The sequence below is a fragment of the Bos taurus genome, chromosome 19 (assembly GCF_002263795.3).
Source record: "Bos taurus isolate L1 Dominette 01449 registration number 42190680 breed Hereford chromosome 19, ARS-UCD2.0, whole genome shotgun sequence".
NCBI lineage: Eukaryota > Metazoa > Chordata > Mammalia > Artiodactyla > Bovidae > Bos > Bos taurus.
Genome location: NC_037346.1, coordinates 18,051,694 through 18,074,207, shown reverse-complemented (window position 1 = coordinate 18,074,207; position 22,514 = coordinate 18,051,694). Strand labels below are relative to the sequence as shown.

General features: G+C 36.6%; 2 protein-coding genes across 3 annotated transcripts in view; one reads left to right on the top strand and one right to left on the bottom strand.

Annotated features, from left to right (window-relative positions):
• Positions 1–12,824, top strand: part of ATAD5 (ATPase family AAA domain containing 5) — a 35,406-nt gene extending 22,582 nt beyond the window's left edge. Inside the window, exons 13-23 of one of the 2 annotated variants that reach the window (XM_024979989.2) lie at positions 12–154; positions 246–396; positions 2,006–2,182; positions 2,905–3,038; positions 3,623–3,716; positions 4,691–4,755; positions 7,652–7,832; positions 9,424–9,605; positions 10,107–10,972; positions 11,560–11,715; positions 11,848–12,824. In XM_024979989.2, coding sequence (XP_024835757.1) covers positions 12–154; positions 246–396; positions 2,006–2,182; positions 2,905–3,038; positions 3,623–3,716; positions 4,691–4,755; positions 7,652–7,832; positions 9,424–9,605; positions 10,107–10,972; positions 11,560–11,715; positions 11,848–11,926 — 2,228 coding nt within the window. In that variant the 3' untranslated portion in view covers positions 11,927–12,824. Of the gene's footprint in view, positions 1–11; positions 155–245; positions 397–2,005; positions 2,183–2,904; positions 3,039–3,622; positions 3,717–4,690; positions 4,756–7,651; positions 7,833–9,423; positions 9,606–10,106; positions 10,973–11,556; positions 11,716–11,847 lie in introns of both variants that reach the window. The other variant, NM_001435017.1, reaches the window with a different exon arrangement.
• Positions 12,825–14,398: 1,574 nt separating this feature from the next.
• TEFM (transcription elongation factor, mitochondrial) lies at positions 14,399–21,893 on the bottom strand. Its single transcript, NM_001168010.2, has 4 exons — positions 21,812–21,893; positions 20,478–20,941; positions 19,219–19,368; positions 14,399–15,244 (listed from the first exon to the last, which is right to left on the bottom strand). The coding sequence occupies exons 1-4, from the start codon at positions 21,840–21,842 to the stop codon at positions 14,807–14,809; spliced, it is 1,083 nt and encodes a 360-aa protein (NP_001161482.2). The 5' UTR covers positions 21,843–21,893; the 3' UTR covers positions 14,399–14,806.
• Positions 21,894–22,514: the final 621 nt, after the last annotated feature.

Here is a 22,514-nt window from a genome sequence, read left to right as displayed (position 1 = left end):
TGATTTTTCAGATTCGTTGGATAGCAGAGACTTCAAAGGCAGTTCAGATGACGAAGAAGAAAATCGCCTTTGCAATACCGTTCTTATAACAGGGCCAACAGGAGTGGGGAAGACTGCTGCGGTATATGCTTGTGCCCAGGAACTTGGATTTAAGGTTAGTAACAGCTCTAGTGGGTGGATACTAATGTAATGAAATGAAAAGAAATATAAACCATTCTGCCCCTTTTCATGTATTCTTCTTCTAGATATTTGAAGTGAATGCCTCTTCTCAGCGCAGTGGTAGACAAATTCTGTCTCAGCTGAAGGAAGCTACTCAGTCTCATCAAGTAGACAAGCAAGGTGTCAACTCACAGAAACCCTGCTTTTTTAATAGCTACAATATCGGCAGGTCACCAAGTAAGTGAATTATTTTCTTCAAATCATAGCCTTTAAGAAATGAAAATTTAAGAAAAGAATTTTAATAATCAATATTTTGCCATATTTTATCTCTTCCTACTTATATATGTGCCTTTCAAATATTTGTTGGGTTTTATGTTTTAAAACAAATCTCATGACCATCACATAATTTTACTCATGTATATATATACTTTAGCTCTAACTGATAAGGACTTTTTAAAAGCATAATTGCAATATCATAACCAGACTAACAAAGTTAACCACATACCTTAATTTGATCTGATACATAGTCTGATTTCAGTTTTCTGTTGTTTCAAATGGTTCATTCAAATCAGGATTCAAACAAAGTCCACACCTTAGATTAATGTTTAAGTGTCTTTTCATCTCTCTTAATAACTCCCTCACTCTTTCTCTTCATGTTATTTGTTTGTTGAAGAACATGGGACATTGGTCATAAAATGTCTCACATTCTGGATTTGGCTGACTATATCTACATGGTATCAATTAACACATTCCTCTTCCTTGTATTTCTTATAAACTGGCAGTTAGATCTGTGGGCTTGATTAGATTCATTTCCGTTTTGGTGCTGGTATACATTCACAGACGGGGCTGTGCTTCCTGTGGTGTCATAGCAAGAGATGCATAACAACTGGTTATACCACTTTTAGTGATACTAAGATATTTTTTATTTTAAGATTATACCTCTTCCCTTGTGATGTTAAAATGTCTGATTTCTATGACATGATAGTGATATCTATGGTAATTTTTTTCAAAGCTCAAAATTTCCTCTGTTTTTTCAAACACCTATGATACACAAGAAATATAAGATGTCTGAAGGTGAGGGTATAGAAAAAGAATAGGACACAGTCATGGATATGTGCACATATACTGGTGTGTAAAGAAGATTCTGCTCTGAGTCCGTGTGATAATCACTAGTGCATGTAAAGGCTGAATTGGGGTACTTAGAGAGGAGCAAAGGGCAAGCTCTGGGATAAATACCAGGCTGCTGTCAGGCTTCTGAAAGGTGGGCATCAGCCATTTGTTTTTAACTTTGTATCCATCTTTCATATCTAGAAAAACTTATCACTTGCTTGTAGTATCATTGACTGTGGGCTAAACCAAAGTTGGACTAGAAGACATGTAATGTGCTCAGTATACACCAGTATCAGTTTTCCTCCAGCCTTTAGCTGTGGCATGTGAACGCTTAGTTGCACCCTGTGGGATCTAGTTCCCTGACCTGGGATTGAACCCAGGCCCCCTGCATTGGGAGAGTGGAGTCTTAACCACTGGATGACCAGGGAAGTGCCCCTCTAGCTTCTTTTGACCTCTAGCAGATATAGACAGAGTGAATGGAGGGATTGTGAACATTATTTACTTCCAAAATGGAAAAGAGTATCTTTTCCAAATGATTGGCTTTATCTTCTCAACTGATAGGCTAACAATACAGTAATATTTGAGTGTAAAGAGTATTTGACTATAAGAATGAAAAAGAATTTTTATATCTTTTCTTTTTAACTGGTATGAGTAGAATTATACTGTGGATAACTCAATCTTGCCATCTGTTTAATTTTTAGAATATTTGTTTTTAAGTCTAGTTTGTTTTTGGCAGAAAAATTATGCTCCCCCAAGAAGGTTGTTACATCACCAAGAAAAATTCCTCCTCCATCACCACAAAGTAGTGGACCAAAGCGAACACTTCCACCCAGAACTTTGGCAAATTATTTTAAAGTGTCTTCTAAGCCAAAAAATAATGAACAAATAGGAGCACTTCTAGAAAATAATAAAGGTAAGACACTAAATTGATAAAGAACCCTGATACATAAAAACTGGATGATATTTCATGAGTTCCTATTGTTATTTATTAAACTTCTGAAGGTACTACTTGTAGCAGTCTTGATGCTTTGTTTCAGTTTTGATAGGGGATTTCAGTTTGAGCTTATTCTGTGGAAATAGTCAATGTTCAATCAGAAGTTGATTTGAAAGAAGATAGGGTACATATATACAATGAATATTATTCATCCCACTAAGAGAAGCAAAATAGGGTCATTTGTAGAGACCTAAATGAACCTGGAGTCTCATACAGAGTGAAGTAAGTTAGAAAAACAAATATACATTAACGCGTGTATGTGGCATCTAGAAAAATGGTACTGATGAACTACTTCCAAGGCAGGAAGAGGGAGACAGACGTAGAGAAGAAACATGTGAACATAGCAGGGGAAGGGGAGGGTGGGATGAACTGTGAGACTAGGAGTGACATTCGCACACTACCATGTGTGAAATAGACAGCTAGCGGGCAGCTGCTGTGCAGCACAGAAGCTCAGCTTGGTGCTCTGTGATGACATAGAGTGGTCGGATAGAGGGTGGGGTGGGAGGGAGGTCCACGAGGGATGGGATGTATGTATACGTATAGCTCGTTCATGTCACTGTACAGCAGAAGCTAACACTACATTGTAAAGCAATTATATTCTAATAAAAAAGTTGACTTTATATAAAATATTTTATATGCAGGAATCAAAAATTCTTTTGAACAGAAACAGATCATTCAGACTAAATCTACAAACACAACGAATTCAAATGTCAAAGAGTTTGGGGCTGAGGAACCCAACAGGAAAAATGCAACATCCCTCATTCTTTTTGAGGAGGTAGGTTTACAGAGGTATACATTTGTGATATCTCCTGATAAAAGCTTATTCTAGAGGTTACTATATATTTTACTCTGACAATCTGTAAAACAGCCAAGAAAGTCAGGAATAATTGTGTCTATGACCCGGGTTTAATCCCTGAGTTGGGAAGATTCCCCTGAAGAAGAGAATGGCAATCCGCCTGGCAGGCTACAGTCCATAGGGTTGCAAAGAGTCAGGTATGACTGAGTGACTAACACTCACTCATTTCAAATTAAAGTGAATAAAACTGTCAACCATAGAAGAATTTTTCAGAAACATGATTCATGCAACTTGATTACTGTTTAGAGTTTGTAGAATTATACTGGCCCATACTTATCCAATTATATTAATAGGTGACTATTTCTTTGGTTTTAATGTTTGATAATTTATTTACTCTTTTAATAGTGTAAGACATTGTAAGCGTGGTGTGAAGTCACAGTGTTTACAAATTCATAAATTTCGTCTCTGACATATAATGTATCTACTGTGTATACATAACTGATATTCAAGTAAATGTATTGTTACTCACTATGTCAGTATCCTAATAACCATTTTATTCTTAGGTTGATGTCATTTTTGAAGAAGATGCTGGATTTTTGAATGCAATCAAAACATTCATGGCAACCACGAAAAGACCTGTAATCCTTACAACAAGTGGTAGGTAACCAGTGATTTTACAATTAATTACTTTCGGTTAAAATATTTGGGGAAAGCTTCTAATTTTGGTTAGATACGTTGCTTTAGAAGTCTGCTGGCGAATTAAATTGGTTGTTTTTTCCTAAAGAGGAGGCTTCTAGATCATTTTTATTAATCAACTAAGAATTATTCAAATTTGCAATTGATTTGCAGCCTTGAGTAGTTATAAAACTTAATATATTAACTTGCAAATACCAATGACTTTAAAAAATGGGTACTACTTTGAATTACTGTGTTGGGGTGTTAGATATTTAGGATGTCAACAACAGCCTACACAGATAAAGAAATTTATGGACAAGCCAGTGAAGGGGTTTTGGGAAGGAAAAGATCTTTCTCTTTATCTCTTCCTCTTACCTATAATTAGGTCACCAAATCTCATTTACTGGTCAGAATTTTTTATGGAACCTAACCTTTCTCCAGTTCCTTAATATTAAATTTGGCCATTCCTTAGCCCTTGATAATGTTTCCGTATGGATTAATTGCATATTTTAGCTGAAGTCAGCCATCATCAGTCTCACAGAATTGGTCCCCTTTTCTTTATAATTAGAATTTAGTTTTTAATTTTAAAATTTCATGCAATATTTTTCATTCTGTATATTGTATTATAATATTTTCAATATTTGTTATTGCAGATATTCAGAATGTCTCTACTAATGGATTTTTGTAGGAAAATGTGTTTGTGTTAGTCTCTACTTAGAAATTAATGGCCCATTTAATAGTTAATGATTGTACTCTAAAAATATCGTTAAAATCATATTAATTACAAGTGACTTGGTAGTTTAAAAGGTCAAGGTAGAAATTCAGTTCCTTAATGATTTATAATTTGTATGATGTTTTCATTACTGATGAAATATAGAATACTTTCATAGAAAACGTATGACTAGAGAAAGTACCTTAGTGGTTTTAATGTTTAAAAATATGTTTTTTCACTACAGATCCAACATTTAGTTTAATGTTTGATGGCTGCTTTGAAGAAATTAATTTTAATACTCCTTCACTGGTAAGCTTTGAATTTTTATGATCATAAATTATATATCATAATTATATAACAGGTAATTTATTATAATATTTATCTATATTTTGACTATTTAAGGTGTATGTTAACATTTTTGAGTTTTAGGAGACTTCTGATTTTTTTTTTTTTAACTTAAAGTTGTTTTTTTTTTTTTTTCAAAATTCAAATATGCAAATTTTTACTAGACTCCAGTGTTCTTTAGTTCTTTTTCATAGTAACCAGTGCTTTTTTAAGGTGAAATTTACATACAGTTAAAATTGCACTTAAGTACAAGTTGAAAAATATGAACAGAGATAAACATCCATATAACCATTATCCAGATCAAAATCACCTCATTATCCAGATCAAAATCACCTCATTATCCAGATCAAAATCACCTCAAAAAGTTCCCTTGGGCCCTTTTTAGTCAGCACTCCCCTCTCCACCAGAGATAACCACTATTCTAATGTGTATTAACTCAGATTAGTTTTGTCTGTTATGAAACTTTATGCTTTAATTTTCAAATTCTTTGTGTTTGCATACATTATAAGCTCCTCGATACAATGCTCTGTTTTTTGCTTTAGCTGATCATATATACTTTAAAGAAATTAAGGTAAAAAATCAAATTTTTGTTTACCTGTGTAATTTCATATATTCTTAATTTCTGTATGAAGATCTGAGTTTTTCCTTGGTTTTATTTCTCTTTAGCCTCAAGAACTTCATTAGCAATTCTTACAGAAGAAGTCTGCCGGCAGTGGATTATATTAGATGTCTTTCAGTTTTTCCATCATTACTTTAAACATGTCATTTCACTGTGTTTTGATCACCACTGTTTCTGTTATGTCCCAGCAGTTTGAACAGATTTTTAAAATTAATGTTTCTGCCCCATATGTAATGTGTCATTTTCTTCTAGATGCCTTCAAGATCCTCTCTTTAACTTTAGTTTTCAGCAGTTTTCTTGTGATGTTCCTAGGTATTATTTTTCTTCATATTTATCCTGCTTGTGATTCTTCATTATCTATTATCCTTAATTATATATCATTCTTCCAATTAGGGAACTTTGTAGTCTTATTTTCCCAAATTTATTTTCATTTTCTCTTTTTCCCTTCTGGGGATTTAATTAGAAGAAGGTTGGACATTTACATTGACCCCCATGTCACTGAGATGTGCTGTTTCTTCCCCAAGCCACTCCCACAATTTTTTTTTTTTCGGTTTATACTTCTGATTTGGTGATTTATATTGATTTATCTTCAAGTCTACTGACCTTTTTTTTCCTGCCATCTCAGTTTTTCCATGAGGTCCATCAACAGAAATCTTTATTCTAATATTACATTAATTTTTAGTTTTACAAGTTCTTTTTACTTCCTTTTTATGTATTCTATTTTTCTGTTGAAATTTCCTATTGTTCATTATAAGCATGTTTTCCTTAAGCATAGTTTTACTAGCTGTTTTAAAATTCTTTCTTGCTAATTCCAGCTTTGTCATCTTGTGATCAGTCTCTACTTGATTGTCTTGCCTCTGAGGTATTGGTTACTTTTCCTATTTTTTTGTCTAGTAATTTTAGATTTTTATCTTGTACTTTGTGAATGATATATTGTACATTGTGAATGTATATATATATTCTGGATTCTTTTTTGTTCCTCTGAACAAGTATTCTGTTCAGAATACTTGCTTTATTTTTTTTAACTAAAATTTTTCAGAATTTTAGTTTTAGCGGTCTGCTTTAAGACAAGCTCACGCACATGAAGTTTAAGCATCAGCCAGTGATTTGGGTTCTTTACAGCTAGGATTTCCATTTGTCTACTTTCGTGGACCTCCCCCTCACTTTCTAGCTGCTGTGAGTTTTAGCTGCCACTGTTACAGCCTGCACTCAGTCAAGAATCAATTTTCAAAGGTGTGGTGGGGATTCACCCAAGGCCATTTCATTTGTCCAAGTGTTGATTTCCCTTTCATTTTCTTCTGCCTTTAGTTATTCTCTTGTTCATTCAGATAATTAGCTTTTTATATTTTCTTAAGTTGATTATAGAACTTATAGCTATTATTTATGGCAAGGTTTGTCTTATAGTAAGTACTCTTTTGTTATTGAAAGGAGAATTCCTGGTCTGTGGGAAGAAGTCCCAGATGTGTGCAAGAATAATACATATATATAGAATAAAGTCAAAGATACCATGGGGAAAAATGTTTTTAATTGTCTTGTTTATTATAATGTAAAAATGCTAGTAGTCTTGTAATATTTGTGAACTGTGAATATAATTTTATATGTTTTAGCTTTTCAAGGTAAAAAGCTTTCCATAAACAATAAGAAGAGAATTATATTGTTTTACAAAAAATATAGCAAATTAATTGTACAAAATAAAATTTAAAAGTAAACATTATACATTTACTACTAACAAATATGTATTTAAATTTTTTCTTTTATTTCTCATTTACATACATTTATTCTTTTATGTATGCATTGACATAATTTACTAAGTCTGGTTTTCAAAAGTTATACAGTAAGTATTTTTCTTCCTGTATAGTATAGTATTCATATTTGTCATTTTAATGGCTGTAAATGTTCCATCAGGTTGTACCGTTGATCCTAAGGGATTGTCTTGAGGTTTAATAAGATTGCCTTTAGTATTCAGGTTGGAGAATGTCCCATTAAAAAAAAAAACAAGATACAGTCTTGCTGTCTCAGACTGTATACAGTTAATAAAAGCAGTATATATAGATGCTTTTAATTTGGTAACATATTTCCTTATATTTTTCAATCATTCTCAATAAGAATTAAGATGTTTTAAAATTTTAGTGAAATTTGGCTTTTTGTTAGAGTATTGATGTATTTCTGTTAACTCTGCAGTTGACCATGTTTCTTTCCTCTCTTTCTCCCTTTCTACCCCTCGCCTCCCCCTCACCCCAGCTAAATGTTGCCAGCTACCTACAGATGATCTGCTTGACTGAAAATTTCAGAACTGATGTAAAGGATTTTGTAACATTGCTAACTGCAAATACTTGTGATATCAGGAAAAGTATCCTTTACTTACAGTTCTGGATTAGAAGTGGAGGTGGATTTTTAGAAGAAAGGCCATTATCTCTTTGTCGTAAGTTACTTTGTTAGAAAGGAAATTTCTGTTATGGGATTCTATATTAAAATATATGCTGTACCAAAATATTTGAAAAATTATAAAAATTTTAAGCATTGGGGTATCGTGTCAATATTAAAATAAACATATATACATCAACTTTGTTCCTGAAAGTTTGGTAAGCATTAAATGTGGGTATTTACAATTAAACTGAATCTGAAACAAATGGTTACTTGTACATTTATAAACATATGGTTTCTTAAAAATAAATAGAATTATATTATTTAGCAGCTTCCTTTTTTCACCTATTAAAAATGTTGGTGATTTTTCCATATATAAATTATTTTTAGATGGCTGTATTGTAATTTCTCTATTAGCTTCTTTAATAGCCTATAATCCTGTCTTTCCTAAGAATTCTGTTATTTCAAAAATGCTTTATTTCTTATCAATCTTCAGTCATTGTTACCTAATTCAAGTCACAGACATTTTCTGAGGACTTACTCCATGCCAGGTCCTGTGTTTATATGAATAAGACATGGTTCTTTCCGTGAAGAAGTTCATAGTTTGTGGTTTCCATGCTCCATAGTCACAGTTCTATAGTTACAGATCTTGCTCTGGGAAATATACTAATGTTTAAATTTTAAAAAGGTGAAGTTCTGTTATATTAATCCCTTATCAGTTTTTCAATTAGTTCAGAATTTAATATGTTATTCAAGTATTTATTAATAATTCAATTTAAGCTGACAGTTTCACTATTTCTTAGAAGTAAATATGATAAATAAGATGTGAAGTGTCATATTATAAACAAAATAGTTAATAACTATCACCATATTACTGAATATAAAATGCAGTACCAAGAACTTTAACATTATTTATTTTCTTGAAGATCTTAAATGCATTTCATCCTGTCTTAAAAACACACATACATACACACAGATATACACTCAATGGAAATCAAACAGTAGAGAAATAAATAACATAAAAAGTAAAAGAGCTTCCCTGCTTCTTAAAGATAGCTACTGTTGGACCTTTATCTGTGCATATACAAATATTGCTGCCTACTTATTTAGCAGAATTACCAGCACTATGTATAGTTAAATACTTTGCTTTTCTTTTACTTGACAATTTATTGTCAGTATATAGTTCCAGCCCTCTTTTTCTCAACTGCATGCTATTCTGTAATATAAAATGGATGTAACATAATTAACCATTACCTACTAGGCAACATTTAAGTCATTTTCAGTTTCTCAGTAATTATGCAGTGATTGTCTTTTTAATTTTTCCCAATTTAAAAGGTGAAAAATGAATATCTTAATCTCATGATCATTGGTGAAATTGTAAATCTTTTTATGAGTTTATTAGATATTTGTGTGTCCTTGCACTTTTTTCAGTTGGATTGTTTGTAAGCTCACCCCACATCCTACCCCCACTAAATTTATGTAGAAATAATGTTTGTATTGTTCTCTTTGTGAATTAGATACACAGATGGAGAATAACACAATAAGGATTAGGTAGGAAAAAATGCCAAAGGATCTTGGATGTTAAATAATCGCTTGTTACGGTCTGATAAAAATATGGATACTCAGTTTTTCTTTTACTAATTTTCTAGGAGCAAATAGCAGAAATGTACCACCTGTTTGTTCTGAAGATGACCCTGATTCCAAAAATAACCCTAAAAATACAAAAAGGAATCCAACAGACCTTCCCAAATGTGACACTGGTTGTGCTGAGACCTTGTTCGGCCTTAAGAACATTTTTTCCCCATCTGAAGACTTATTTTCATTTTTGAAGGTATTTTCATTGTCTGGTTTGGAATATTTATGTTCTTTTTCATCTTCCCAACACTCACTTCTGTCTTTTGAATCTAAGGTTAATTGTAATTTACCAATAATTTTTATAGGCTTCAGATTGCTAATTTTAACACATTGTACCACTTTGACAAATGGTGCATAGGCATTGCTTTAAATATATATTATAGAATATAGAACTTAGAGATATTTCAGATTTAAAAAAGTTTCAGAATAGTAGTTTTTAAACAAATGAACTGCTAATTATTGAATTAGGGTGTATACTGACAATTAGAGAATTTAATTCTTCAATTTAACACTCCAAATTAATTTTTTAGACTCATAATACTGTTTTGATGTATTAAGGAAGTGTAAGTTAATGAAATTATGAAGGGTAGAGACTCATAACTTTGAAGATAGATAGGAATGACACTATTCATATGGGTAGAAAAATGTTCAGACTAGGTACTATTATAACATTTCTTCATTCACAATTGTTTTTCAGCACAAAATCAGAACAAAGGAAGAATGGCATAAGCTCATCCACCTTCTTACAGAATTCCAAATGCAGGATGTGGATTTCTTATATAGTAATCTTGAGTTCATTCTACCACTACCTGTTGATATCATTCCAGAAGCAGAAAACTCTTCTGTTTCATCAATAAATGTGAACACCAGTGCAGCAGCAGAAAACATGAGATGTCTTGCTGGGACACCTTTTGAAGGAGAGAAGCCTTTGAAAAAGCCACCAAAAAAGAAACATAAGAAAAAGATCGTGACTTTAGATGATAGTGACTTATTTGACAGTGAATTGGACATTTCTGATGAATGTATTCGTCTTTACTCTGCATCTTCGTCAAATTTAGAAGAAAGGAAAGCCAGAGATAAAGAAAGCAATCCACAGACAAAGAAACTAAACAAATGTCTAGAGTCAAACGTTGAATCTATTCCGCGTCCTCCTACAACACCAGCAGAAAAAAAGTGTTCTGTCCTTGTTTCTCACTGTTTAAATTCTCTCACTGAGTTCATGGACAACATGTCCTTCCTAGATGCCCTTCTGATGGATGTACGAGAACAAAGGGAGTTTGGTAAAGATGATTTTGGTTGGACAAATGGAAAGGTTAAAAGTGGACTTTGTGATGAGTTTAGTCTCGAGAGTAGTGATGGATGGACTTCTCAAAGATCTGGAGAAATAAAGGCGGCTGTAGAAGCTCTCAGCTTTACTGAATGTTCTTCTGCTATTTCAAAAGCACTGGAGAAGTCGCTGAATTCTTGCAAGAAATTAGGAAGAGATCCCACAAAAGAGCTTACTTTTTATATTTCTCAAAGACGCAACAATGTACGCTTCAGTCAGTCTGCAGCTAATTTAGAGTAAGTCTTCTGTTTACTATTTATTTTTCAATAATAAATGGTAAAAAAGGGGAAGTTATTGGTTTCTTTCTCTTACTAATTTTGAAATGCTGGGCTTTATTGATTAGGTAAGCCCATAATACTGTAGCTTGTAAGGAGACAGTTAAGGAGACCGGCCTGATTTCTGAGAAGAGAAGTAATAAGAGATTGGAGGCAGGGGGAGTAGATTTGGAAGACTCTTGGATCACAGGGAAGGGGTCTGGATTTGCTGTGCAGACAGCAGGTGACCAAGAAAGTCTTTTCAGTACGGAAGTGACTGATGTGTTGAAAATGGTACAGGAGGTTCATCTGGAATACAGTTAATCTAGTCTAGACCAGGAAATGGCAACCCACTCCAGTATTCTTGCCTGGAGAATCCCATGGACAGAGGAACCTTGCGGGCTACAGTCCATTGGGTCGCAAGAGTTGGACATGACTGAGTGACTTTCACTTCTCTAGACTAGAATCAGGGTGGAGTAGAGACCAGAAGCTGGTTGTGTTTGAGACTGTTGCATTTTTATTGGACATTAAAAATCAAAAGGTAATGTAATACTTTTAATTTACAGCAGTGCTTGGCAGAGGGTAGCAGTCATCAAAAGTGTATTTTCCAGCCGATCTCTTCTGAACCTGGGTAATAGACAAGCTAGTATAATTGAATACTTGCCAACTCTTCGAAACATCTGTAGGACTGAGAAGCTAAAGGAACAAGGAAAAAGTAAAAGAAGGTAAAGTTTGTTCTAAAAAGAACACTTGACATAGCTGTTTACAGATTGATAAATATTCTTATCTGATGGAAATATTCTTATCTGATGGAAATATTAATATTTAAATTGTATTTTTCCTTGTAATTTTGACAGATTCCTGCACTATCTTGAAGGAATTCATCTTAACATTTCAAAAGAGACTATGAACACTTTGGCAGCTGACTTCCCTTAATATTCTACATTAACGATGCCTTCTACGGAGTCTCATGTGGCTCTCAAGATAAATTTTTATATTGATGTTCATGGAAGTGTTTATTTCTCTTAATGTACATTTAAAACAGACTATTTGTATATTTTTATTAGTGTGTAAATATTTAAGATGAAAAAATTGGAGTTACAAATTATATTTATAATTATGGTAGTATTTTTTTTCTGTATTTTTTTCTATTACCTGATTTAGCTCTGTTGGAATATGTGTGTGGGCTGTTTCTAGAAGGTAGAGTTCCCTAAATATTCCTAAAGGTGCTTCAATGCCAAACTACTCTACACCTTCTCCCTTTCTCATGACCCTCAATCCACCTCTCTCCAACCAAGTATCAGCACCCTGTCAAATTGTGAATGTGAATCACCCAGGTGATGATATTTTTAAAAATCATCAATTTTACACAATCCGGAATATGAAATAGCATGGACAATAGTAAGAAAACTTCCAAAGAAAGAAATTATGTGTCATTTTTCAAAAAGTAAGTTTTTCCTGATAAATTTATTTTTAGTGTGCTGTCCAGGATATGTTACCATGTGAATCACTGAATACTGAGAAGGTGAAATCAAGATTATGAACTGTAGTTTTCATAAATCTTTTTGTAGCAACAGTACAAATGTGGTATCTTGTATATTTTGATAACTCAAATAATTTGTCTTGTACATTTTTCTTGTATTTTTACATCATTGATGTTTTATTTCATAAAGATATTAATATAAATATTCTGGATAAACTGCTGTTCATTCAAACTGTAACAAAGGATTCTACTCTAGGATTTCTACATGATAGCCATTTCCACTTAAGGTTATATTTTTGGAGAAAGTATCTATTTTTAATTATAAGATTTTAAAATATACAACATTTCATGTAAAATCATTTTTACAATCAGATAATCAGGTGTATCTGAAAATAGTTTCCTATTTCAAGTGTTTATATTATATATTAGCTTAATATTCAGTTACATTATCTGGAGAATTATGTTTTCACTTCAAAAGGTAAGGATCCTAATTTTCTACAGTTGAAAAACATAGACATATACCTGTGTACAAAATGTTTTTACCTCTTACAATATTTGTTCAATATATCTTTTCTTGTATTGCTAGTACATTGATTTAATTAAAGGCTAAAGGTAAGACTATGCAGTATTTAAATGGGCGTTCCAGATGAAATCATCTGGGTAGTATGGATATTGAATAGGTTTGGATATAGGCTCTAACAGGTTTTGTCCCTATACAAAAGAGAATACGATCTAAGGCACCTTTTTTTTTTTTTTTTTTTTTTAAGTATATGGATTTATTTTTTCTACTGAATACAAGAGTCCACTACCTGTAGAGCATTTACCAGTTAATTTGGTCTTTAGTTATTAGAAAATTCTGACAGTTCTCATCAATTGAGGAGCTAAAGTAAAATTAACTCCATAGAATTGTATTTGAATGACCAAAAATCAAGAAATGAAAGAAGCATTTTCCTCCCTAGTATGGACGCAGGGAATAGCTTTTTCTTTTTTCAGGTTTAGCATATTTTGAGGAAATACTTGCTCAGTTCTTAAAGGTGATAATACTGTAAGACTTAAGATTTACTTTTGTGATAGAAGTAACTACATTTTGATGACTTTTCAGTACTTAGCGTCTTATCCTTTAAATGTCTAACTTGAACACATTTTCACCACAGCTATTTCCAGAAATATGTGAGAAGTAGAATGCCACCCACCTGGCCTGACCAACTGAATGGCTGGTGAAGCTGTTTACGAGTACCACACAGTGGCAAACGAGGTAGTCTAGAGGAAGAATGGTTTCAGACCTATACTTGGAGGTATCTGCAACAGTTCCAGGTGGAGATGCTTCTGTATACAGTCACATAGAGCTTTACAGTGTGCATGGCTACAAGTCTGGAGTGCACATCAAAGTGCCTAGGGAGTTGGAGGCGCTGGAAGGGAGGACATTCTTGTTTGTTATAGATATCTGATTATTTGGATTTTTTTTTTCAAAGTATACTTCACTTTTAGTTTAAAGGAAAGAAAAGAGTTAATGCTTTGACATCAGGGTGACTTGGGTTCAGTATAAGTGAGATATAAGGAGGGCCTGAGTTTAAGCAAAATGGAGAGATATGGGGGAAAAAATTAAGTGCTACTTTTCTGAGAAGATGGTCTATTGAGTAAAATATTTCAAAGTTAAAAAATGAGCCTGCACAAAATTTTTAAAATGAGCCTGTTGGGCTTCCCCGATGGTCCAGTGGTTAAGACTCCATGCTTCCACCGCAAGGGGCACAGGTTTGACACCGGGTCAGGGATCAAATATCTCACATGCCACATAGTGCAGCAACGAAAAAGACAGCCTGTTAAACAAAACGTGTTTGGTGCTTAATAGATTCAGCTGATGAAGAGTGCCTTCTGAAGCCATCAAACCACATTGTACTCATAGAGCAAGAGGAGGACTCCACAAGTTGTGTTACTGATTATATTTAGCTTTATTCCCATGATAAGCACCATCCAGGAAATTCATTAGTCCTTACTTTAACAATATGATAATGATGCAAATCTTTTTGTATAGATGGCACTTGCCTTTCAAGGAAGATAACTGTTTCCCGTTTTGGATGTTTAAGGAACATCATATTTTTTAACACTTAAACTTGAAAGGCACAGGATCTCATATTTATTGATTTAGCCTCGGTTTATTATTGTATAAACCATTCAAGAGCCAAAAGTCTGACTTTAAACATCTAAATACATTCAAACTTGTGCTTTCTTCTCCGTTAACATGGATGTTCAAAACAGTTGCTTTTACAACTTAGGAGCTAATAAATATAAATTCATAGAATATTAACAGCATGTAACATATTAACCTCAGAATTTTAAGATTCAGTATTAAAAACAGCCAGTTCATAGAAGGCAATAGCTTGTAATAATGAATCATATAACTCCTCCACTCTGTTGTGTTCAGTAGATGAAAACATCTGTCTGTAGCGGACTATCTTCTCTGGTGGGAAGAATACCCGAGGCTCATCTTTCAGTACAGACTCTGAGAGGAGCTGCTTCACCACCTCTTTTCCACTAGTCCGTGTGTCCCCAATCATCAGCTCAAAATGCTTCCCCACTGCATTTCGATTCATGCTCAGCACCTGATGATGACCATCCTGGGCAAACGTTGTATTCAGTAAGGCGTACAGCATGGCTTCTGTCATATGAAAATGTAACAGCACAGGAAACAGAGACGGGTTCTGAAATGAAGGTCCTGCTTTTTCCAGAACATAGAAGTCAGCTTTAGGCATCTTTGAAATGATTGAAGAAATCTTTGGGAGGAGAAAAAGGTAAAATAAGTGAACAGAGCAACTAGGTCCGTGCATCCTAGAGCCCACGCTCTGCAACGAGAAGCCACCGCAATGAGAAGCCTGAGCACGCCAACTAGAGAGCAGCCTCTGCTCGCGCGAGCTAGAGAAAGCCCATATGCAGCAGTGAAGACCCAGTGCAGCCAAAAATTAAGAAAGAATTCACTGAGTTTTACTGTTTAGGCCTCCATCTCTGTCCCACTTCTGTTTGTTAAATATATAACTTCCATTATATTGCCACTGACAATTTTGAAGTAACTGAAAAAGACTTATGGAGGAGTAAGGATAGCCAAGTTCTTCTGGTCATGGTTCTAGCAGGAACAAGCTGAGCTGAAACAAGCCAGTTAATCCTCCTAATTACTAGTTTCTTCCTCTGTGCAATGGGCTTCATAATCCCTAAGATCTCGATTGCCTTTAAAACTGGACAAAATTGTCTTATTTACCTTTTAAAAAATTCTAGGGTAGCATACAGGGTTGGAATGACTGGCCTAGACTCAATCACCTTTGCCACTGACTAAACGAGAGATGACAAGAGTGAATGTCGACATTCTAGGAATCAGTGAACTAAAATGGACTGGAACGGGTGAATTTAACTCAGATGACGATTGTATCTACTCCTATGGACAGGAATCCCTCAGAAGAAATGGAGTAGCCATCATGGTCAACAAAAGAGTCCGTAATGCAATACTTGGATGCAATCTCAAAAATGACAGGATGATCTCTGTTGGTTTCCAAGGGAAACCATTCAATATCACGGTAATCCAAGTCTATGCCCCAACCAGTAATGCTGAAGAAGCCGAAGTTGAACAGTTCTATGAAGACCTACAAGACCTTTTAGAACTAACACCCAAAAAAGATGTCCTTTTCATTATAGGGGACTGGAATGCAAAAGTAGGAAGTCAAGAAACACCTGGAGTAACAGGCAAATTTGGCCTTGGAATATGGAATGAAGCAGGGCAAAGACTAATAGAGTTTTGCCAAGAAAATGCACTGGTCATAGCAAACACCCTCTTCCAACAACACAAGAGAAGACTCTACACATGGACATCTCCAGATGGTCAACACCGAAATCAGACTGATTATGTTCTTTGCAGCCAAAGATGGAGAAGCTCTATACAGTCAACAAAAACAAGACCGGGAGCTGACTGTGGCTCAGATCATCAACTCCTTATTACCAAATTCAGACTTAAATTGAAGAAAGTAGGGAAAACCACTAGACCATTCAGGTATGACCTAAATCAAATCCCTTATGATTATATAGTGGAAGTGAGAAATAGATTTAAGGAACTAGATTTGATAGATAGAGTGCCAGATGAACCATGGACTGAGGTTCGTGACATTGTACAGGAGACAGGGATCAAGACCATCCCCATGGAAAAGAAATGTAAAAAAGCAAAATGGCTGTCTGGGGAGGCCTTACAAATAGCTGTGAAAAGAAGAGAAGAGAAAAGCAAAGGAGAAAAGGAAAGATATAAGTATTTGAATACAGAGTTCCAAAGAATAGCAAGAAGAGATAAGAAACCCTTCCTCAGCGATCAATGCAAAGAAAGAGGAAAACAACAGGATGGGAAAGACTAGGGATCTCTTCAAGAAAATTCGAGATACCAAGGGAACATTTCATGCAAAGATGAGCTTGATAAAAGGACAGAAATGGTATGGACCTAACAGAAGCAGAAGATATTAAGAAGAGGTGGCAAGAATACACAGAAGAACTGTACAAAAAAGATCTTCATGACCAAGATAATCACAATGATGTGATCACTGACCTAGAGCCAGACATCCTGGAATGTGAAGTCAAGTGGGCCTTAGAAAGCATCACTACGAACAAAGCTAGTGGAGGTGATGGAATTCCAGTGGAGCTATTTCAAATCCTGAAAGATGATGCTGTGAAAGTGCTGCAAGCAATATGCCAGCAAATTTGGAAAACAGGACTGGAAAAGGTCAGTTTTCATTCCAATCCCAAAGAAAGGCAATGCCAAAGAATGCTCAAACTACCACACAACTGCACTCATCTCACATGCTAGTAAAGTAATGCTCAAAATTCTCCAAGCCAGGCTTCAGCAATATGTGAACCGTGAACTTCCTGATGTTCAAGCTGGTTTTAGAAAAGGCAGAGGAACCAGAGATCAAACTGCCAACATCCGCTGGATCATGGAAAAAGCAAGAGAGTTCCAGAAAAACATCTATTTCTGCATTATTGACTATGCCAAAGCCTTTGACTGTGTGGATCACAAGAAACTGTGGAAAATTCTTCAGGAGATAGGAATACCAGACCACCTGACCTGCCTCTTGAGAAACCTGTATGTAGGTCAGGAAGCAACAGTTAGAACTGGACATGGAACAACAGACTGGTTCCAAATAGGAAAAGGAGTTTGTCAAGGCTGTATATTGTCACCCTGCTTATTTAACTTATATGCAGAGTACATCATGAGAAATGCTGGGCTGGAAGAAGCACAAGCTGGAATCAAGATTGCCGGGAGAAATATCAGTAACCTCAGATATGCAGATGACACCACCCTTATGGCAGAAAGTGAAGAACTAAAGAGCCTCTTGGTGAAAGTGAAAGAGGAGAGTGAAAAAGTTGGCTTAAAACTCAACATTCAGAAAACGAAGGTCACGGCATCTGGTCCCATCACTTCATGGCAAATAGATGGGGAAACAGTGGAAACAGTGTCAGACTTTATTTTTTGGGGCTTCCAAATCACTGCAGATGGTGACTGCAGCCATGAAATTAAAAAACGCTTACTCCTTGGAAGGAAAGTTATGACCAACCTAGATAGCATATTCAAAAGCAGAGACATTACTTTGCCAACAAAGGTCCGTCCAGTCAAGGCCATGGTTTTTCCTGTGGTCATGTATGGATGTGGAGTTGGACTGTGAAGAAGGCTGAGTGCCAAAGAATTGATGCTTTTGAACTGTGGTGTTGGAGAAGACTCTCGAGAGTCCCTTGGACTGCAAGGAGATCCAACCAGTCCATTCTGAAGGAGATCAGCCCTGGGATTTCTTTGGAAGGAATGATGCTAAAGCTGAAACTCTAGTACTTTGGCTACCTCATGCGAAGAGCTGACTCATTGGAAAAGACTCTGATGCTGGGAGGGATTGGGGGCAGGAGGAGAAGGGGACGACAGCAGATGATATGGCTGGATGGCATCAGTGACTCGATGGACGTGAGTCTGAACTCTGGGAGTTGGTGATGGACAGGGAGGCCTGGCGTGCTGTGATTCGTGGGGTTGCAAAGAGTTGGACACAACTGAGCAACTGAACTGAACTGAATCACGTCAGATGACTGATTGAACCAGTTTTTACAGATATGATCAGGATGATCATTACTGCCCATCTCACCAGATTCTGAAGACTCAGATAAGACAATAAATAACTGTGTGAAGAACAAGCTTTATAAATATGGTACGGAAGTTTCTTAACATTGAGAACAGTATACTTTACCCCTGATTTTCTCAGGATCTACCTTTGATTCATAAGGTATTTCTTTAAATAAATTATTAGGTTTTTAAAAAGATCATAAGTGGGGACTTCCCTGGGGGCCCAGTGGTTAAGAATCCGCCTGCCCGTGCAGGGGACACGGTTTGATCTCTGGTCCAGGTAGGTCCCACAGGCCGTGGAGCAACGAAGCCTGTGGGCCACAACTATGGAAACGTGAGTACCTAGACCCTGTGCTCTGCAACAACAGAAGCCACTGCAACGAGAGGCCCACCCACCGCACCCAGAGAAAGACTGCACGCAGCAGTGAAGACCCAGCACAGCCAAAAAATAATAAATTTTTTAAAAATTAAACAAGCGATGGAAAACGCAATAGGAACAGGTGAGTAGTAAGTACCCAAAGAAAATCCATCCTTACTATTTTATTTCATCCCTTTTAGGACTAAAAGATTCATAAGGAGCTCCAGGCAGGTCAGGATTTGGAGATGCAAATGCCTTACCTCTTCTAAATAGACAGATGATAGGTATGATCCTTTCATCAATTGGCAATATTCGGTTTGCTGCCAATCCAGCACTGCCAATTTACGATCAAGGTGAGCCCAGGCAATTCTTCGAGTACCAGAAACAATGGATACAATACTATTAACTGCCTGAAACAAAAAAGCCTGGTTTAATTATAAGTGTGAACATTTTAACAGACAAGATTTAAGATACAAACTCAGAAATCCAAATTAGTTTATGTGATAGAAATAATATTTAGTTTATGAACTAAGAATTATTAAAGAGTAGTTATTATTAAAAGGTAACCAGCAGTAGTCAGTTTATAGACAGAACTTTTACTTGTTCTCAGCACCTAGCTCAACGCAGGTGTTCAGATATTCACATGTTGCTGGGGAATGTGCTAGATACTGGGAAACGAGGGACATGACCCTACATTATAAGAAACACCACCATACAAGTTACACTGTAGAGAGGAGAAATGGTCAGGAAGACTTGCTGGAGGACTAGGAGACTGAGTAAAATGGTAACAGGAAGTTATTTCACCCAGATGTCTGCAGATACAGGCTGACACCTCTCAGACAGTGTCCTAAAGAATGCAAGTGGCGAAAGGGCAGAGGGATGGGCAGATTTCCGCAGAAAGTAACTTCCTTTATCCTGAGAGCTACTGGGAGTCACCAAAGCATACACATTCAGGTGTAACAGATGTACATTTCAGAAAGGACAGGGACAGCTGTGAGAAAAGTGGGTGGGAGATGGCTAGACTAGGGAGAAAGATCTGTATTAGGTACCTGTTACACTACAAAGTTTTAAGAATCTTAGTCACAGTGAGAGGCACAAACAGATTAAAAGCAATAGGAGTATAATTGATATGTGGAATAAAGGAGGAAACGAAAACAGCCAGGTAACTCAACATTCCTACATAAGTCCTGCACAGACCTACTTCTCTACATCAACTATCCTATCTTCCTAAAATGCCTTTCTCTTCCTACTAGCATAGCTCTCTCTCCAGGATCCAGGCTGAGTTCTAGTAAACATTCCCCAACACACAGTTCTCTCCACTAAATTGCCAATTTACTACCTGTACATTTCATGTCTTTGAGAATAACTATAAATAGATTGTCTATGTGTGTATCCCTGGGTCCACAGGAGTAAACTATAATTGCCAGAAGAACCCTGTCTTGGTGCCCAGAATAGTACTCTGCAAAGTAGGTTGTCAAATATTTAGGCAGTAAAAGAGATGTTAAGAAAAAGAGTGTACCTTAACTCTCTCTCTTCCTATTTCTGGTTTGATGAGCTTTCTCAAGAGCCGACTTTCCTGTAACTTCTTTTTTTTCCCTCCAGTCTCTGGATTAAGAATGGAGTTACAAACTTGAATGGTGATTTTATACTGGAACAAGGGCACATTCATTAAACTCTCCAAATTCTGAAATGGTCCAAACTTTTTTCTGTGTTCTACAATATTGAAGGACTTTTTTCCACGAAGCAATTTGAAAGCTTCAAGTTCTTTATTAGATGCTGTATTCAACACATGCAAGATGGAAGCCTGCTGTTCTGAAGAAAAGAGCTTGTCAAGTGTCTTTCCAGACTCCTTTGCAGTCTCATCAGAAAAATCAATATGGGGAATGATTTTCTTTGGTGCAGTGGATTCTTTCCGACAGCAGGAATTATGTAGGGCCTGGAATAAGGATGACGCTAATGGAAGTGGAAAACATCTCCATCTCCCTAAAAGAAAATTTTAGCAAAATTTAAGTTAGACATAGTTCCTTTTAGTGTTGTGGCCTAACGAGGGCCTTTGCAAAGTGATACGGACTTTCCCATAATTTAAGAACTATCCATAAGAGATATAGGCTGATTTTTGTGGGTAACAGACTTAAATTTTACTACATACAAATCTTATGTCCAACAAGAAGCATGTATTTAAAACGATTATTTCCAACTTTTTAACGTTTTTTAAAATTTTAACCTTAGAGAAATCTTTTTGCAATTAACTGATATTTTAAACAATATTTATCTTCACTAGTTTCTTTCTCATCCAGTGGAATCAAATAAAACTAAATTTTAGAGAATTCCCTGACGCTGGAGTGGTTGGCGCTGTCACTGCCAGAGGCCAGGCGGGGAACTAAGATCCCGAAAGCCGCACAGAGCGGATAAAATAAAACTAAAATTTACCCGTTTACAAGAAATATTTTAGCTGAGTGATAAATTTAAGAGCAGTTTTTATTTTCTTTCGTACGCTTTTCACGATTTCTACCGTAAGTCTACAAAGAAGAAAACCCATACAAAGAGCAACTCTGTAAAACCAAGGGAAAGTTTTACATTGCGGCCACAGGACAATAACGCATCCAGAAGTAAGCAAGGAGCTGTCAGACACCGAACCCTCTGCCCTCTGCCCTCAGCCCAGTCCGAGGAGTCGCTCGTGGACCCTTAACCCAGGGAAAGGAATCCCAATAGTTCCGAGGCTCGGCGACCAGAACCGCCCCCTCTTCTCGGCAGGGTCTCCAAGAGGGAGACCTGGACACGGGACCTGAGAGGGTAAATACGCCAGGCGCTAAAAGCATACGGCAGATTCATCCAGTATTCCAGGCACCCTACCTCCAGCCAAGAGGAGACTAGGGACGGTCATCCTCCACGCTAAAGCACTAGGTTCCCACGGTTCAGTCTTCCCCCACGGAATTCCGGTTTCTGCGTGCTTCGCCCAAAAGCGCCCGGCCTGTCAAAGGTTCCGGCGGAAGCGGCGTTCCGGCCCGCCACTAGGGGCTTCCAGCTGGGCTGTGGGCAGTCGTTTCGTAGAGCCTCGATGCAGACTCCGCCGGCGTAGTAGTGCCAGGATCCGCAGCTCCGAGCTGCGCCGTAGGTTCGTTCCTCTGCATCCGGAAAACGGCCTTGCCCACTGTGGCCCCTGAAAGCAGCAGAGCCGAATCTCTGGGAAGAGAACGCCTGGGCCGGTTTTAGCTTGTAGTTGGCAAGATCCCTCCTTTGGGGAGCCTCCCTGGGTTTGGATCCAGGCATCTAGATTGGTGAACTCCTATCCGGGACCCTGTCTGGGGCGCAAGGAGGAGAGTCTGGCGGGGGAACGTAGGCAGGAACACACATAACCAATACCCCAGGTAGAATGGACTAACTGGGACAGGTGCGAGGTGGTGTTTCAGGAGCCCAGCAAGCTGAAGACAAGCTCCAGGAAGGGAGCCTTAGGAGGAAGTGGCTTTAGCGCTGGGCCTCAAAAGTATCCCCTGTGGAAGGGATGGATGCAGATCAGGCTGGCACCAAAAATGGTTGGTCCTGTTCCACCAGCTAA